Consider the following 15,914-nt stretch of genomic DNA (forward strand, 5'->3'; position numbering starts at 1 on the left):
TTTTTATTATTTCATTATCATAAATTATTATTATATCCAGTATCATCACTGGAAACAAGTAACATGAGGCAGGGCTTACATTTAAAAATGACCAAATTTGGGGGTTGGGTTCAATGTCACAAAAAGATTAAAGCGTTACTAATCTTTTCTATTGGACCGTGAATATGGATTTTTAATATTGGCCATCAAATTGGTTATAGAGCACAATCAAAATAAATATTAGCTGTTGGTATTGGTCAAAATGTGAGGAATAAAAACACCAGAAACTAACATACAGTGTACAAAAAAAAAAGTATAATTATGTAATTTAGAAAAAAAAATGCTGTGCGCGTTTCAAATAATATATTGAGAAATATTTTGACTGATAAATTGAGACATCGTTATCAGCTAGTATGTTTTTTCCTCTCTTTTTAAAATGTATAAAATTTTCCCCCAATTCAAATGTGCAATACAAACACAAAAATATACAATTATTTAAATTAAAAACCGGAAAAACAACAACAATGAATTTACAAGAGAAATTTGGTTTAAATTTATTAACAGAAATTACCATTTATTTATAACATGGGAATGAGATTTCTCATAAACACATGGCACAATCAAATTATATACATTCCATAAGGAGAACAGTGCAGACACGTATGGGAGGAGAGGATACAGTGACCGACGAACTAAAAACAACCCCCGATCAGGCTTCCACTGATCAAATGAGAACACAATGTCCTGCTCCAAGTTAAAAAGGTTCTTAAAGAAACACTGCTGTTTTCAAATCAAGAGGCGAAGCTAAAATTCATAATACTAGCTATTTAACACAAAATTGATGTGAAGATCTTCACAGCGACGCCTGTCAGGAGTCGTCTACCACAGTGCTAGGCTAAGCGGTCTGTCCTCTGTAATAAAACGTGAGCACAACGTTTAACACAAAGATGTGTAGTTTCTCCCGTCTTCCTGATTCTCTTCACAACAAAGATAAAAAAAAAAATCTCTCTATCTTGCTTTTCACCAGCTTATAGTGCTTTAAAGCTAATTGCACATAATGATATACACATATTTCTCTTCATTTAGTTGTATTTGTGTCTATGCACATATTAATAAGTGAGGTTAAAACAAACATCTTCAGTTCAGTTTTCATTTAAACTTTTTCTTCTTGTCAGCTTATTTTCAAGACCACACCATACATCTGTGTGTGTGTTTGTGTGTATGTGTGTTTGTGAGACAGAGTTTAACCAGGGGTTAAAAGTTCAGTGTCCTGTCAGGTAATCCTGTGTGGAGTCGGAAGCAAACGAGTCCGCATCCTCATTGTCAGAGTCGTCACTGCTGTCATCAGCGGCGGGTTCACCGCTCAAAGCAATCCGCGCGTAGTCATCCGTGTCGATGGACTTGCAGAAGTGAATGGCGTATTTGAGTTTCTCCTCCAAGACTAGCTTACACGAGTAGCGAGGCAGCTTGAGCAGGAAGAAGCATGTGTAGGACTCAGGGAGGAAATGGTCAGGTGGGTTGTATTTATCCAGCACCTGGACAAATAGGGCAAAAACTCTAAAAATGAGCAATTATATTTTATAATACACACAAACACACACACACACATATATATATATATATATATGCTTACTCTCATAACACACAGCTAAAAGTTTCCTAATATATTTAACCATTTATTATAAGTAGCCAACATTTAGCTGTTGCTGCTTTCACAAGCACCCATAAAAGCTGTTGTGTTGAGTTAAAATATCATTAGAATAAATGTAAGTATAACACAAATATAATTACTCTTTTAAATGGTTTAGAAGTTTTAATTAAAAATAAATTTCCCTGTGGAGAAAATAAAATACTATGAAAATACGTAGTTTCAGTTATGACACTTTTTTTTTCACTGGATTTAGTCTAGTTAGTCTTGTTTCAAACACAATTATGACTTTCGTTGATCGAGATCTGGCAGAATATTTAGGTACGCAGAGAATTAAAAGTTTGTTTGGGCTGTACGCCACTGAGACATACATACAGTATATTTATGTGCGTATGTATGCGTGTATATAGATAGACTTTAATTTTGGGAGGGAACTATCCCTTTAAGTGACACTTCTCGAAGTCACAAGTTACCTGCACCACAAAGTCTCGTCCACGGAAGTCCGCAATGGTCCTGGGGAGGCGCGTGCGACCCCAGACAAACCGGAGGAAGAGCGAGCGTTCTGTGTTAGAGAAAGACTCCATCACCTCCCAGAACCACTGGATCAGAGGAGAAGTAGGCTCCACCCCCTTATACGTGGCCACAGATTTGAGCAGGTGCAGGGGGATGTCCGGGCTACCACACACCTAGACGACACAAACATGTGACATGAAGTCTAATGAGAACTCCCGACAACATATTTGCTCAGTGTGCGTTTCTGTTGAAGACACACTCACCATGGTCTCCAGCTCATAGCCGGTAAAGAGAGAGAGGAGAGGCACCGGTACCACACGTGCCATACCTTCCCTTACTGCAGACACCTGCTCATCGTACTCATGCAGCCTGGAAGAACAAAACAACAACATACCGGTAATATTTCTCTTTCTTTCCTCAGAATGTGCTGGTAACCCTGTTTTTTTCCTCTCAAATTAGTCACACCTGTAGTTTATTGCTAGCCGTACATATTCGCTTCGGTTCTCTAAGGTGATGTGGGAATATTTGGAGCTGAGTTGGACTTCCTGTCCACAGGCACTGGGCACAGTGAAGGGCAGGGGCATAGCCTCAAACTCCTCCGCAGATGCCTCGTTATCTCGGATGTACATCAGACCGGGGATGAAGTCCTTGTCCACCTAACACAAAAGGAATGTGAGGTTGTATTGAACATTAAGGAAAGCAAGCAAAACTTTATTTCAATAAATACACTATGTATACACGCTGCTCAAAAGATTATCGTAAGATTTTTTTAAACAAATGAATACTTTAAGTTTGCCTTAAACTGATCAAATGTGAGAGAAATATTTTGTAACATAACAAATGTCTTTACTATTTCAAAAAATATATAAAATCTATTTATTCAAGATTCATTCAACAAGGATGATTAAAGATAATCTGAACCTGTGCACATGACGATAGAAAAGGAATGAAAGGAATGTGTGGGTGTTTTAGAGTGCATCACAGTCAGTGTCTCACTGTTGTCTTGTGCTTGGTAATCTTTCTCTTTAACCTTTTCTGATATCTCCAGGCAAAAGCAACAAACAACAGCTGCTCTGTGAGCAAGAGACATCCTGTGCTGAGAAACGCCATCACTGCAGACGTCTCAGCAACACATGATCTCAGCGTGAATGCAGGAGATGCATACACTCGCATTCATTTTTACACATCACACGTGCATGTGCGCACACTCTCACACTTTATATCTCAGAGATCGTTCGATTAAAACAGTTATATTTATATAACTGCGCAACATTCCTGTAATTTGATGTAAGCAACTGCTGAGAAATGCAGTATTACTGTAGCACAAACATGCCACATAGATTTAGAGAAAGCTGCTTATAATATATATGCATTAAAGTGGGTAGGTTTATGACTGGCATCTATGTCAGCTGACCACCATCAGAACAAATGTACAGAATGCACAAGAGGTATGTGGTCTCATTCCATTCATTTATATAATGGATTCAAGAGGCCTTGCTATAAGCTCCAACTACAGACATACCATGTCATGTAATCCTGAAGTGCTGATTGGATTGTATTTTGTCACGCCCCTTTTCTAAATGACCCTGTTACAGCCACCCAAATGCAAAAGTTGCATTTTTTTTCCGATAATTATTAATCAGGAGAGTCCAGAGAATTGTCCTAGACTGGTCTGGTTCCGATCAGGCAAAAAAACAGGGACTAGTTCGCAAAAGTAGGTTTTGGACAAAATTCGACAACTTTTTTTTTGGGGCCTAAATTGAATTTGGAGATATACATATTGACCGTCTTGAGCCAGGGATTGCGCAAAAAAACACAACTACAAATTGTATTTCTTTCTTTTTTTGTAATCCAAGTTTTTCAATTTGTAATAATTTGAGTTAATGATAACCTTGGTTTCTCACAGACACACACAGAGAGACCCCTACCTCACTGAGATCAGCAATGGTCAGGTTCATGCCTGCCAGCTGTTTCCACACAGGTTCAGCCAGGTACAGACTTAGAGGACTTCCTGTACGAATTGCTATGCCCAGGAGCACTCCTGTACACAAATAAAAACAGAGAATGGTATACCAACAGCTCTAATGAAGGGAAATAATATAGCTGTGAAATTATAGACTTGAAAGTATTTTTAGTTTAGGACACACAAGCAGGTGGTACCTAGGAAGCGGAACATGCTGATGTGCAGAGGGGACTTGGCAGCTGGGTTGAGCAGGAAGCAATCTCTGTTCGCTCCCGACTCGTCTCGCCCGTTAGGAGTGACGATGAGGAGAGGAGTGAGACCGTTCTGTAGTTCCTCACACATTTCAGCAATAGATTCACTGTATCCACCACCACAGTCATCGACCGACTCGCCTAACACACACAAGTTCAGAAACATGGTGTAGATGGGCCCTGATCTAAGGGTCTGTTCCCCACCAATTCCCCTCTTCCATGTAGAATCACCCCTCTCTAAATACAAACTCACCCACAAACTTGACCTTCCAGACCCGGTGTGGCAGCAACAGACTGTCAGGGCTGACAGAGCTCATCTTTGCACACATTTGCCCAAACACTGACTTGGTGCCATCTGGCCCTGCCAGTCCTCCTTTACTGCGGGAACGCTTGACCTGATAGAAAGAATGAGAAAGGATTAATTATTACAGGCTTCTCCATATACAGCACTTCAGATCTGAAGTATTGTATAAACACCACTCTTAAGTTTTCCAGCAGATCCCTGCCAGACTCCAGGGGCCCTATTAGAGGGACACTGGACCCACGAAGAGACATATTTGGAGGTAAATCTCATGACGAGCAGATCCAAAAATAAATCACAAATTCATGATGTTTAATGAACATCTCTCAAAATATTAAGATTTAGTGCTACTAACTCTCACTCAAAATGGTAACGAAAATAAAATGAATGATAATGGTACACCGTGCTTGTGTGTCCATGCCGACAGGAAGACGCAGGAAATGCAACGGTAATTACGGTGATTAGGGAAAGGGAGACAATTTTACAGAGAACCCGCTAGCTATTTTTGCCCATTAAAAGTAATTGTTCATTTTGGATTCTGCTTACCATCCTAATGAACTCTCAAACCAAGTGGGAAATGCAAGTAAAAATTAGCTTTGGTGAGGTAATAACATGCATTTTTGGTCCAAGTTTTTCAAAATTTTAATGTTGAAACATAATAATAACAACAACACAATGGGTACCGGTAACTGTTTAATTTCCTGACATGAGCACCTGTTTATTGCAAATATGCAACACATTTTAAATGTTATAAATACATAACTAAATAAATTAATTCATTTTGGACACGACAGTGAGATTTACTGTTTTTGAGGCCAAATTAGGATATGGCTAAATGCAAATCTCAAACCACGTGTGCAGTTTTTAATGCATGTGTACCTGTATCCTGTTCAGCTCCACCACTGGGCCATGCTGTCGGTCTCTAACCATGGTGGCCTGCACCACCTTACGAAATGCTGCCTCCTATAGACATTGAAAACAAAAATGTTAATAAATATACTTAATTAAACATAAATAATACCCCTTTAAAATATCCTCACCTTGCCCTGTGATATGAGGATTCCACGAAGTGTGTCAAAACCAACAGAGACGCCGTGTCCAGTCTCGCCCAGTCGTCCTTCCAGGTCAAACATCGGGATGCAGGGGCAGAAGAGCTCCGAGATGTGGTGAAGTAGCAGTAATCGGTTCCTCAGGCCTATGATGGCAATCTCCTGCAAGTGGTTGTACTCCATAGGAACCTACAGACAAGCATTTAATTATTTACAACCCATTTACAAAGGCTGAATGGTTAAATATTTAGTATTTAGTTTAGTTTTTTGTAGTCTGAGCTATATTTGGTGGCACAGTACCTGAGCAGGCAGTTTTCCAGCATTGGTAGGTTTACTAGTGGACCAGGCAAGTGTGTGTGCTGAGCCACAAGCCACGCGGTTGATCTTCTTGCCCTGCAGTGCTGCCACCAGCCTAGGCCGCTGAATAGCATTGGTGGTCCCATCGCCGAGCTGACCCTCATCATTGTCACCCCATGTGTACACTTCCCCTGTGTGTTTACATTCTTGTTTTTAGCATATACTTAACAAAATACAAATGACTTAAGTATACAGACTGTGCCAGACAAAAGAAAATACTAAAATCTATATAGGGTATCTGCAGTTTTTAAAAAATCAAATTTAAGGCTTTTTAAGACATGCACAAATAAATGTCATACCATATGAGTGGGATAGAGCAACATCTACTGTATTGTAGCATCCAAACCTCAAATAATAAAGGTTGACAAAAATAAAGTTTCATAAAATATTAAACCTCACATTTCAGCCATTAAACCATTTTTAAGAAAAGGGGTGAGTCAAAATTCTAAATTAGTATATTTATATTTATATTTTTATTTGATTTATATACTCATTTTAAGAATTTTTAGCTTCTTTCGATCCACCGGCTGAATGAAAATGCAGATGGCGCTTATGGAACAGCAGAAATATAGCGATTACCCTGGTAACCCCGTATACAATTCAGATGCACTTTTTAGAAATGCGATGAGTTTGTAGGAATGATATAAACGCTAGAAGGTAAACATGATCATAATTCTTTAACAGTAGAGCATAAAGAATCGATTGGTATAAACGCACAGTATTTATAGATTGTAAACAGCCCTGAAACTGCAAATGTGTAGAACGTGCAACAGCGCAACATGTTTTACCCTTGAAACATGCAGCAGTCACATTTATTTCATTAAATCAACACCTTTTGAATTTTAATGTTCACAAGCCATTTCGCAATTCCTGTTTTACGACCCAAATTGAAGGCCTCTTGAAATTAAGACTTTTCTTATATCATTTAAGATACTTAATACTTATGGCATTTAATTTGATAAAACTACATTTAAGACTTTAAGGACCCACAGGGACCCTATAAATAAAATATAAATGCTATAAAGACCCTACAGATCTTAAACAAGATTATGGTAAGGGTTACAAAGACCTGCTTAACACAAATAAAACAAAGTTTAAAAACAAAGTCCAGGTGACCTACCATCCTCTGTGCAGCATACACAGTGAAGAGAACCAGTTGCTATGGCGATGACCTTCTTGCCTTGCAAACCCTGGACCTGCCGGGGTCTGCGAACATGATCATCCGAGCCGTGTCCCAGCCTGTGGTAATCACCCTTCCCCCTAAAATACACATGAACATGTAAATGACACTATATGTGTCCTCACTAAATAAAAGATTATGGTACAACTGTATTGTGGGATTGATTACCATGTGTAAACTGCTCCAGACTTGGTGAGAGCCACAGAGAACTGAGAGCCGCATTCCACTTTCACAACACCCAATCCAGTTAATGAGTCAATCTAAGCAGAGAAAGAGAGAATGAGATGTGAATACAGGAATCACTAAACAAGAAAACCTTTGATACTTGAGTATCTGCACAAGCAGTCTGACCTTCATAGGCACTTTACATCCGTCACTACCTCCTCGGCCCAATTTGCCATAGTCTCCATCACCCCATGACCACACCATGTCATCATCAGTCAGACACAGAGTCTGGGCGTCCCCGCTGCCACATGCAACGTCTATCACCCGATGACCCTGCAGAGCCTCCACCTGTACACATGCACATATTATACATTATATATTATACTACTAACTAAACTATATTTAGCATCGCTTTTCAAAATTGTCAAGTTCCATTATTAAAAACATAAATAAAATTTAAACTACCATTGACAAGGCTGACTAATTTTAGTGAATCAGCTTGGTAGTTATTTATGCATTTTAATAATAATAATAAAAAGATGTAAATATAAAATTATTATTATTGTTAAGCATGTTATACATTAAATTCCATAAAACCGATGTACACCATCGCTCATTAAACCGATGTTTTCCCTAAATATAGAGATTTTACTTAGCAATTGCAGACGAACTAATAAGTGAACATAAAATATTATAAAAGTACAATATGAAGTTAAATAAAACATTAGTCTGTTCACTGTTGTAATATAATACATATTATTATATTTTTTATGAGGTGTACATTTGTTTTTCCCAAATTGCAATTTTCACCGTTTTCATGCTAGATAAATATGCATTCAAAATGCCTAATGAACACACCAGTTTTGGTTTAAGCTGGTCCTCACTGTCTCCATGACCCAGGCGACCATAGCGACCTTTCCCCCATGTGTAGAGCTCTCCGCTGGCTGTGATGCAGGCGCTATGAGCCCCTCCAGCCGCAATGTCCACCACTTCCACACCTCTGAGAGACTCAATCACGCGTGGACGGTCACAAGGGCTGGGGAAAAGACCACACATACTGTACCGATTAATACAAGCTGCTATAACAAATCAGTGATAGTCTAGTGCACATATTTGAGTGGGTAATGCTTTTGGCATTTCTTTTGGCAAAAACTTTTGGTTCTTTCAGGAACTACAGGAAGTACTGTGGTAATATAAAGTGATAGTATCATCTAGTTATACAATTATATTCTGACATATCCCATGGTATAAAATTCTGAATTTACATGATACTCAAAAGACATGATAATCCATTTTAGACATTCTAATAACTACAAGTAACTTTGCAACTAAATGTCAACTAACTCTCATTAGAGTATTAGTAGACCGTTAGGTTAGGGATAGTAAAATATGTTGCTTAAAGTCAGTAGAATGTATGTTGGGGAAAGATAAAAATAAAGTGTTATTAAGCGGACAGTCTATTGCCATGTAGTTACAAAGTTACTCAGTCAACAGAATGTCTAAAGTGGACTATCGAAATAAAGTGTTACCAAAAGACACTTCAAAAGAATAACACTGTATTGGTTCTAAAAACCATAGTACAACTATGGTACCACGTCCAATAATGTACTTTTCTGAAAGCATTGGTCTTTATTGTAAAAATGGAAAACAGCTGAATAATGAAAGTTAAGTATGTAGAAGGTCACTGCATGAGATGAACCAAAAGTGACTATATGAAAAGACAACAGTAGTAATCACAGTATGAGGCTGACCTTCTGTTTCCATGACCCAGTTTCCCATCTTCAGCCTCTCCCCAGGAGTACAGTTCTCCTTCAGAGGAGAGAGCCAAACAGTGCTTGCCCCCAGAGTTCACAGCCACCTTCCGGATGAAAACATGCTGGATTGACTCCAGCAGGGTCGGAGTGGAGACGGACTCTGTGCCTCCTATTCCCAGCCGACCGCCGGCACCATATCCTGTAGCATACAGCTGAGGACAGCAAAGGCCAGTTACTAAGGACATTATTCAGCTGACATGGTGACTGACACTAGAGATTAGAGCAACTGCTACAACATAGGTCTGTATTTAATTATGTGTCAGCTGAGAAGAGAAAAAAACACAAATGAAATTTAAATTGAAAAATGTAAAGAAACCATGCTGGTTGGAAATTAAAAAGCAGATGAAGCCTTACTTTCCCATCAGCAGTGACAGCAAACAAGGTCTGCTCTCCACCGATCAGCTGAACAGGTCGAAGTGTTGCAAGAGCTTCTGTTGGTGTGGGAACCTTGACTTTTGCCCCTTCAATACCACCTAACTGACCCCTGTGATTGTGTCCCCAGCCATAGATGGTCCCACTGCCACCTGCTGAGAGTGTCCAATCATCTGGCCGTCTATATAACCGTAAACATGAACAAATCACAAAATTCAACAAATGACTTTGGAATCCCAACCATTTAAAGCAGCACTTAAAAGGAACAACATTTTTGCTTATGCTTCACTGGCAGAAACAATACATTACCTGTTCATCCACTGAACTAATTGCTCATCCTGCTCTCTTTTAAACAGCTCATGACTCTCATGGAGCGTGTTCATGTTCTCATGGTCTGCCATCAGCTCGCGGACCTTCTTTGCCACCTGGTGAAAATGAAGAGAATTTAGGATCAGTATTAGTTGTACCAAAAAAAAAAACAGGGCAGTGCTGACATTATACATGGTTATATAAACTAGAAAAGGTGTTTACATTAAAAATATTATAGTAAAAATAGATAATTCATTAGATCAGATGCATGTACATGTACACAAAAGAAGGTATAAATGTATAAAACAGCTTTACAAAATGCTTCAAGTTGATGTCAAGATATCATCTGTTGTTTTTCTCTTGTCAAGAATCTCAACCATCAAGAAGTTCTCTAATTTCAAACCAATATTAGAAATGCCTACCTCATCCAGGAAAGGGCGGGGCAAAGGGGTCCTCTTGTCCAGAGCCACTGCCACTCTGGAGGCGGTGCAATAGCGGCGGAACCACGCCCACTTGTGTGTCTCAGCACAGCATGGAAGAGTGTCCAACTCCAGATCACATGCAAGTGCCACCAACACCTAAACAAGACCAAAATAAAACATTATTTCTGGAAAACTCATCTCTCAAACTTACAAAGTACGTCTGTTAGGCAGACAAACACACCTTGAAGAACGGGCTGTGGAGTAGCTGTTTGCCACCCCGGACTATAGGTTCCTCATACTCATACTGTCTCTGTAAAGCCTCAGGAAGTCCTTTCACCAGAGCAGCTAATGCACTTCCTGTAAAACTCTACACAACATTCAGAAAAAGTTAATTATACAACTAAAAATAAAGAAATGAATTATATTATATTAACACACATACATATATATTGTGTAACCATACAATACAAAAATGTACATCGTCTAACCATAGAGCGAGCCTCTCCTTTGCTATCTCCTAAGAGGCGATTGATGTTTATGGATTGTCCATATTCGGTGGTAAGGAGCTTGCGTAGTCTCTGCAGGGCCCACATACGATGACCAGCCGCTGACCATGCACACAGGAACAGAGACTTTTTTATTTTAAAACATCACATTTGAGATTTCAGGATAGCATTAAATAACCGTGTAATAAATACCCTAACATAGACTTGAATTTTTAGACTAAAATTAAACTTGTATAATGTTACAATATATAAAAATCATACAATAATATAATATGCAAAATCCAGACTGGTGGAAAAGTAATTACCGGTAGTACTAATAATTACTTGTATTATTAGTTATTTCGTATCTAATAAAGCAATTAAATTATTTTTAAATTATTCAGAAAATTGTATAATTCTGATAAACTACACATTTAGGTAGAATTGTGGTTTTGAAACAATTATGCCTAACATCCTAAACCATAAAATGATTGTAAAAACTATAATTCTATTATTATTTAATTAAATTAATTTGTATTTTTTTTACATTCGTCAATAGGTGGCACAAAATACCATCACAACATTTCTGAAAACAGTCAGTTCTAGGGCTGCACGATTAATCGAAAAAAAAAAATCACGATCTCGATTCAAACATAAATGCGATCTCATTTCTTGATGATGGCGATTCACAAAAAAAATAAAAATGACACTGTCTACGTAGCTTCTCTGCAGGGACAGCATGTGCTGAGTGGGTGCTGCTAGATCATTGACGGGGAGCTGCGCAAAACTTGGTCACTAAATATTTAATATTCAGTTATGTTAATGATCACAATTAAAGTTTTAATTTGATTAAATTGAATAAGCGCAACATTCAGCATTCAATCAAATAGGCCTATTCTAAAAGATGTAGGCTACTATTAATAATAATGTTATTTCAACACAATATCTCGTTATTTCGAAATAATATGTGTGCGTGCATCTGTAAATCCGGTGACGCGTGTATTGATTTTTATTAATAAACAAGTGTTTTCTCTAAAAGTGTCGACTCGGCTGCAAAGATGAAGTTGACGATCGCCATCTCCGTGTGAACGCGCTTATAGAGAGAAATGCACATAAATAAGCCTAATGGATTACATAATCAGAGAGTAGCCTTTTTCTTTTTTCGTTTTGAATAATTTTGTTTAAAGACATTTCAAGCTTTGTGTATTTGGTGTATTTGTCATGTCTGTGTGAGGCATACACTGAGTTTCGTTAAGTTAGGATGTGCTCTAGTTCACGTGCAAGTGAGCGCGCAGGCGCCTCCGTTATATTTGTTTCGTCGGCCTATTCATTAAATACAGGCAATTGGTTGATGAAAAATTTATTAAAATTAAGATACAATTTATACAAAACGAAATTCACTTTAAAGAAAGGCTTTCTATAACAACTTCAACTTCAACGGTCAAAATCATGTCTGACCCGCTCCATGTCTCATATTGCGCATCTATCTTACTCGGTCGTGCTGTTCACTTTTCATAAATCAACATAAATGAAAAAAAAAAATAACATTATAATATTTTAACAAATATGAAACGCGCTTTTTTTAATGGCTACAACAGTAGGCCTATAGTAGGCCTACATAGCCTACTCTCTATTTGTACAAATTTCTGCACATTAATTTAATTTTGAATTTTGCACACACAAGTTGAAAGGCATTTGTTAAAAAAAAAAGTTCACGGATAATTGCGCATGCATTTATTAGCCTAATCATTATGATACTTAAAATCCTAACATATGTACAAAAAATCAGATGAGCACATAATGTGAACGAATTATTTTCTTTAAGGGATCTAAAATAAAGAAAAGAGAGTAGAGACGATTTTTTTGTTACTCCTGCAGACCTGCACTTTATTATACTGAATGTCCTGTGTTTTTTTTTGTTTTTTTGTACTTGAGTGAAATAAATTTTGGTTGAAAAAAATGAGAATCGTGTAAGAGAATCGTGATCTCAATTCCCATGGAGAAAAATCGTGATTCACATTTTAGCAAGAATCGTGCAGCCCTAGACAGTTCCCTACAGAGATACATTCATTTAAAAAAACAACAAAAAAAACATTAACAAACAACTTGGATTTGCATTATGAATGGCCTTTTTCAATGGTTCTTCTCTTACCCAATGCGCTGAGCTGGGCACAAGCAGCAAGTGAAGCTGCCAACCTCGGCACGATGCTGCGATTTGAAGCGAAGTTCAGGCGAAAGTCTAGCAGACATGTTACTAGATCCATCGAAGGGCAAGACAGAATGCAACGGTCTGATAGGAGGTCTTTAGGACCTGCGAGTAATTAAATATAAGTTCAAGCACTTCAGAATATCATATTACATATTAAGCATGAAAAATAAAGTGAGGTTCCATTAAACTGACCAGCAGCAGGCATGATGGGATATACAGTGAAGCGCCAGCCCCAGCCATTAACAGAGCCATCACTAGTGAACTTCCATTTGAGCTCATCTCCTGGAATCCTCAATTCACTGGACCAATCGGACCACTCACGGCCTGAAGGGGTGGAGACAAGTAAAGTTATGTGGTTAATAGTTCAAACAACAACTTTTGACTGGTGTTAAGATAAAAAGATAAAAGAATGTCACCTGATCGAACAGACACAATCCTATTGGCTCCGTCCATGACGGTAAGTGGGTCATGTCTCCTTTCTGTTGAACACTGGCGATCAAACTCTACTCTCAAACCTTCAGCACCTGAAACCATTTAAATAAGATTTCTTATGAGATTTGAATACTTAAATTATTCATTATTTTTCACAGCTCATCTACACTACAAACGAAAGTTTGGGGTCAGTAATATTTTTCAAAGAAATTGCTGCACTTTTGATCAATTTAATGCATCCTTGCTGAATAAAAGTCATTAAGACTTTAAAAAACAAAAGCAAACCAATAAATGCTGTTCTTTTGAACTTTCTATTCAAAGAATCCTGAAAATAATGTATCATGGTTTCCACAAATATATTATGCAGCATGAAGTTTTTTTTTTACATTAATAATATTAAGAAATGTTTCTTGAGCATCAAATCAGCATAATTGATTTCTGAAGGATCGTGTGACACTGAAGACTGGAGTAATGACTGCTGAAAATTCAGCATTTCCCAACACAGAAATAGATAATAAACATATTTAAATGGAAAATTTCACAATATTATTGTTTTTACTGTATTTATCATTACATAATAATGGGTTGGTTCATTCACATCCTCAATAAAATACTAGCGTTACATTTTCTGAAGAACTTTGCTTTGCTTAATTGTGGCAAAGTTTAACACTTAGGTTTAGGGATGTGTTCAATTGAGCAATAATGACACTTTGGAAAGCACCACTAATGAGGTTGTAACGACTGCTACATAATGAAGGATGCTACATAAACAGAAAAGCATACGGTGACCTGGTATTTTCACAGTTCCACTGGTGGAAGTGTCGTCAGTGTACGGGTGACTGCTCTCCACCACCACAGGCTGCGAGGACAGTCGTCCACTTTGAGAGTCTGTAGCCACATCCTCTAACTCAGTCACACACAGTTCCAGCAGCATATCTGCCACCTGTGTGCAAACAAATACATTTAGATATGAGTACACAAAGCACGAAAAGATTAAATTATTAGGAAAACATGTAGTGAGTAACTGAAGAGCTGTTTGTTTTACCTGTGTGAAGGCTGTACCCATGCCAGATAGCACAGCAGACAGCACTTCCTTGCCTTTATCGCCTGAGCGCAGAGACACGGCTAGTTTCAACAGGTCCACCATCACACGTGTATCATCGGGAACCAGCAGACCGGTGAACTCATCCAGATATTGTGGCTCTGGGCCCACTGCTTTACTCTGACTCTCAGAGTCCTGTTTCAATAAAGGAAACAAGGCTCACTTCAGTTAAAGGGGTCATGACATGTTTTTTTTTATTTTATTATTATGTTCCCTTAGGTGCAATTATAGTATTACTATAGTTTTTTTTACAAAAAACTTTTAAAATGTAGTGATTTATGACCTTTTCCCACCCTGTTTCTCATCCTCTGATTCACACAGTCTGTTTTGGGGGTGTTTCCCCTTTAAGAGTTCAGTGTTAACGCCCACTGCTATGATTGGCTAACGTCAGTGCCTATGCATCAATTATTAACGCCCCCAGCCAGAACATTTGCGGATTCGGCGCAACTGTTTATTAGCGGGTGATGCTGCATGCGAAGCGATGGCTCTTGCAATGATAAAACCTTATTATGTTTGAGCCGGAATCAGAGGAAAATGAACGATCACCACAACAACGAAGACTGGATCAGCTCGTGTCCACATGGAAAGTGAAATTATTTTGAATTAATAAAAAAAAATTAACCCGAGACACTTGAAAACGGATTATTGTTGCATAATTATCCTATAAGTTAGCTTAATTTGCTAACAGTTAAACATTATTTAACTAATCACATGTAGGCTTACTAGAAAGGCGACATATTTTCAAGATTCTCTTATACAAATGTGTTTATATTAGCCATGGTAAAAAGTAAGTTTGCGTCGTCTTTGTTGAGGCTCAGAATAGTCGGCACGGACTTATCTTTGAGCAACAGTTTTCTGGCAAAGCCAAGCATCATATTGGGATTTTTTCCTCAAAACAGTCATCCTTAAATGTATAGAACAAACGCTTAAACTAACACTGCCGTGACTGGGACGTCCGCAAAAAATAAAGTGCATCCATTTTTCACTGACGACTGGATCTTTCAGCGTATTTAAAAAGTAGTTTAAAGTTTTAAATACATTACTTACAGTTTGCGTCGTCGATGTTGAGCCTAGAATAGTCGGCACGGACTTATCTTTGAGCAGCAGTTTTCTGGCAAAGCTCAAAACAGTCATCCTTCAGAACAAACGCTTAAACTAACACTGCCGTGACTGAGACGTCCGCAAAAAATAAAGTGCATCCATTTTTCCCTGACGACTGGATCTTTCGCAGCGTATTCAAAGATGTTGTTTGTCCACAGCAGGAACAGCACATCTGCGGCATCGTAATTTCCCTGTACACAGACCCACTCGCTGTCCGTCGACTGAACACTTGTGAGGCGCGCGGCGCGCGGGCGCGACAACG

General features: G+C 38.3%; 1 protein-coding gene across 2 annotated transcripts in view; it reads right to left on the reverse strand.

Annotated features, from left to right (window-relative positions):
- Positions 1-511: 511 nt before the first annotated feature.
- The window catches only part of herc2 (HECT and RLD domain containing E3 ubiquitin protein ligase 2), a 64,936-nt gene continuing 49,533 nt past the window's right edge, over positions 512-15,914 (reverse strand). For both annotated transcript variants that reach the window (XM_079628823.1, XM_079628824.1), the window contains exons 68-92: positions 14,495-14,686; positions 14,239-14,392; positions 13,434-13,541; positions 13,210-13,341; positions 12,961-13,119; positions 10,812-10,930; positions 10,565-10,690; positions 10,324-10,479; positions 9,902-10,017; positions 9,575-9,773; positions 9,158-9,372; positions 8,265-8,442; positions 7,593-7,754; positions 7,410-7,501; positions 7,182-7,321; positions 6,005-6,192; positions 5,696-5,893; positions 5,535-5,618; positions 4,608-4,749; positions 4,301-4,495; positions 4,069-4,181; positions 2,606-2,796; positions 2,404-2,509; positions 2,101-2,313; positions 512-1,514 (exon numbers count right to left, since the gene is read on the reverse strand). In XM_079628823.1, coding sequence (XP_079484949.1) covers positions 1,242-1,514; positions 2,101-2,313; positions 2,404-2,509; positions 2,606-2,796; positions 4,069-4,181; positions 4,301-4,495; positions 4,608-4,749; positions 5,535-5,618; positions 5,696-5,893; positions 6,005-6,192; positions 7,182-7,321; positions 7,410-7,501; positions 7,593-7,754; positions 8,265-8,442; positions 9,158-9,372; positions 9,575-9,773; positions 9,902-10,017; positions 10,324-10,479; positions 10,565-10,690; positions 10,812-10,930; positions 12,961-13,119; positions 13,210-13,341; positions 13,434-13,541; positions 14,239-14,392; positions 14,495-14,686 — 3,951 coding nt within the window. In that variant the 3' untranslated portion in view covers positions 512-1,241. The remainder of the gene's footprint in view (positions 1,515-2,100; positions 2,314-2,403; positions 2,510-2,605; positions 2,797-4,068; positions 4,182-4,300; positions 4,496-4,607; positions 4,750-5,534; positions 5,619-5,695; positions 5,894-6,004; positions 6,193-7,181; positions 7,322-7,409; positions 7,502-7,592; positions 7,755-8,264; positions 8,443-9,157; positions 9,373-9,574; positions 9,774-9,901; positions 10,018-10,323; positions 10,480-10,564; positions 10,691-10,811; positions 10,931-12,960; positions 13,120-13,209; positions 13,342-13,433; positions 13,542-14,238; positions 14,393-14,494; positions 14,687-15,914) is intronic.

Source organism: Phoxinus phoxinus, assembly GCF_949152265.1.
Source record: "Phoxinus phoxinus genome assembly, chromosome: 11".
NCBI classification, from domain to species: domain Eukaryota; kingdom Metazoa; phylum Chordata; class Actinopteri; order Cypriniformes; family Leuciscidae; genus Phoxinus; species Phoxinus phoxinus.